The sequence below is a fragment of the Terrapene carolina genome, unplaced genomic scaffold, assembly GCF_002925995.2.
Source record: "Terrapene carolina triunguis isolate 2854851 unplaced genomic scaffold, T_m_triunguis-2.0 Scaffold10167, whole genome shotgun sequence".
In the NCBI taxonomy this organism is placed as follows: Eukaryota; Metazoa; Chordata; order Testudines; family Emydidae; genus Terrapene; species Terrapene triunguis.
The window spans coordinates 808-3830 of NW_020674518.1; the positions used below are offsets into that span (position 1 = coordinate 808).

The 3023-nt window shown below is 46.6% G+C and overlaps 1 protein-coding gene across 1 annotated transcript in view; it reads left to right on the top strand.

Moving 5' to 3' along the window:
* Positions 1 to 746: 746 nt before the first annotated feature.
* LOC112108324 (protein ZNF783-like) overlaps positions 747 to 3023 on the top strand; it is a gene marked incomplete at both ends in the record, with an annotated part of 2450 nt that continues 173 nt past the window's right edge. The window contains 2 exons of the mRNA XM_026661550.1: positions 747 to 1145; positions 1450 to 1576. Coding sequence (XP_026517335.1) covers positions 747 to 1145; positions 1450 to 1576 — 526 coding nt within the window. The remainder of the gene's footprint in view (positions 1146 to 1449; positions 1577 to 3023) is intronic.

Sequence of the window (3023 nt, forward strand, 5' to 3'; positions counted from 1 at the left end):
TTGCTGATGGCCCGGGGAGCAGGGACCGGGGCTTTGCTGCTCCCCCAGCTGCAGGGACCGACCCCCCTCCCCGCTGAACTCTCCCAGGCTCCTGATGTGGAGCACGTTTTAACAGCACCATGGCCTCACAAACCCCCCGTGCCACCCAACCAATCCCACTCGTGAGTGTGCAGCGCTCAGCTGGCGAGCAGCCTTGGGCTCTCCCATCTCCTTTCCCTGCACGCGTCGCCCGGTCCCCTGCACCGTTAGCTGCGTCTTTTTGCCTTGCACCGTCATACTCCAGGGAGCTGCTCAAAACTACAGCTGCGTGTTCAAAGGACAAAAATAAGTGGTTAGTGCTTTTTGCTCCTCTCAGCCAGCGCAGCTCGCTGGATTCTGTTTCTTGTATGTCAATAACAGACTTGTTTATGTTTCATTCATTCACACCTGTGAAAACCTGCTGAAGGCAGTGGGGGTTATAGGTGTGTCAAAGAGGGCATAATTTAAAGCCAAAATAGCCATAAGGGTAAAAGTTGCTCTGCTGAACACTTATTACTGGCAGTAGTACATGATTGGGAAAGAAGGTAGCCTGACTCTCATTTCCATATTATTTTTATTTAAATTACAGTAAAACCCTAGTACCCTCATTACAGTTGGAGCTGCATTGTGCTGGGGTGCTAGACGAACATTTGACGAGATGGGGAAAGGAGACTGCCAGATGTATCAGTGTCACATGCCCCACTTTCAATTTCTGTCCTTGCTAACAGGCTCCAAAATGGGACCTAGAATCCCAGCACCTGACACTTTTGCATCCCCCCACCGGCCTCAAACAAACTTTGCTGAGAGAGACGCAACTGCAGAGTGCAGAGATTTCCCTGAGTGTTGTGGCTGCTGTTCAAGACATGGAGAGGAGGGTTGATTCTCATGCTGCGTGTTTGCTGAATCTGGAAGGGAGAACAGGCATGACTGAGAAGAAACTAATAGGCTGTGAGAGAACGGTGGTGGAGTTTGGGAACCAGCTGGAGAGTAAGTGGGCCGCGCTGGGAACTCTGATCCAGGAGTACGGGCTGCTGCAGAGGAGGCTGGAGAACATGGAGAACCTGCTGAAGAACAGGAACTTCTGGGTCCTGAGGCTCCCCCCAGGGACTAAGGGGGAAGTTCCCAAGGTAATGATATCCCAGCTAATGATGAAGAGTAGATACAAAGCCTGGCCATGAACTATTGAAGTGGGTTTTTTCCCCCCCAGAACTTGGTATATTCGCCCTTTAATTCACCATTAATAAAATGGCTTAGAAGAAGGGAACTGATCTGGCTGCTTGTGTTGTGCTAGTTCACAATTAAATATGTTTAGTACTTTATTTCACAGGAAACAAAAGTGAGGGAAGTCTTTTTAATGGAAGATAAAAGGAAGCAAGCCTCAGAATGTGATCACAACAGCAGGTGCTGAATGTGTGGCATTTGTGATTGCAGGTGCCAGTAACATTTGATGACATCTCCGTCTATTTCAATGAGCAAGAGTGGGGGAATTTAGACGAATGGCAGAAGGAACTTTACAAGAATGTGATGAAAAGCAACTATGAGACGTTGATGTCACTGGGTAAAGATCAGTTTTTGCTCTTTTGCTCCGGTCCTTTGATTTCTGGTGATTGGCCCTTCTAGTTATTGGAAACTGGGTGATATCGGCTCAACTCCCTTTGCTGTCTGCATGACACGTGGCATTCCAATCCATTCTGTTTTTAACACTGTCGGGTTTAAAACGCCAGCTCTCTGCAGTGTGGAATGTGCATATGCTGCATTTATCTCCATGTTTTTGCATTCAAATGACTGTTTTATTTGGAAATCATAACTTTGATTGTTCCTGACTTGTATATTTACAATCTCAATTTTAGATAACACTGTTGTTTAATAAGCATTGTGCTTTTTCTTGGCTTGACCTTGGCCTCTTATGGGACCTGGACTTTGGGCAGATTTACAAGGGGCATGGATACTGAAGTGGTGGGAACAGTATGAGAACCTACAACTCTGCCTGTGTGTGGAGATCTCAGGCACCCTTCCAGAAAGCACACCCACATCTCCCTCTGTAACAAGTTCATGAGGGGCTGACAACTGACACAATTGCTTTATAAATCTCTCGTATCCCCAGATTGCTGGGACTGGGACCATGCTACTTCAGCTGTAGAGACACAGTCCTCTACCACTTGAGCTAATGGAGCGCACCTATGTAGGAAGAACAGGAGTACTTGTGGCACCTTAGAGAAGTGGGTTGTAGCCCACGAAAGCTTATGCTCTAATAAATTTGTTAGTCTCTAAGGTGCCACAAGTACTCCTGTTCTTTTTGCGGATACAGACTAACACAGCTGCTACTCTGAAACCTATGTAGGAGTAATCCCTTCTCCTCTGTGTGAGGCCAGCCTAGAGGGCAGCATCAGACAGCGTACTGTCTCTGACTCAGTACTTCATAGCACCTGGCGTTTTCCCCTACAATGCCTTCAGTAACACGTTTGCCTCTGTTCTAGCCTCTAGCAGTGGGATGAACTAAAATAACTCAAAATCTTTAATGAAAGGTAATAGAGCACTAGCTGCTACTCCTGAAGGATACATGGATTGGTAGGGTTGTGACATACTGCTGTGCTGGTAAGAGGCTTGTATTTCATTCCTGTCCTTAGTCACCTGGCATGGGTCAGGCTTACAAATGGTTAAATATCTCTGTTGTATCCTCTGACTCTTGAGGCTAATATATGCATTACAAGCCTGGAATGTAAGTGTGGCTGCTGCCATGGAGGAGATAAGATGGAACTGGAGGGGAGGAACTGGAAGCAGTAGCAGAAGTTTTCCTTCCCCCCCCATTCCTAAATCATTCTGTGGTGGCTGCAGCCCTCAAAAGATACGCCCCTCCAGTAGAATGCAGTGATATACGTACATACTGTGGGAGGACAGACTCATGCAAATCTAGCCTATTACTATATACTGTCCCTTAATATCTTTTTCTATGAACAGTGTCGGAGAAAAACTGAGTTCTCACTTTTTGTTTGGGTACAGCAAGT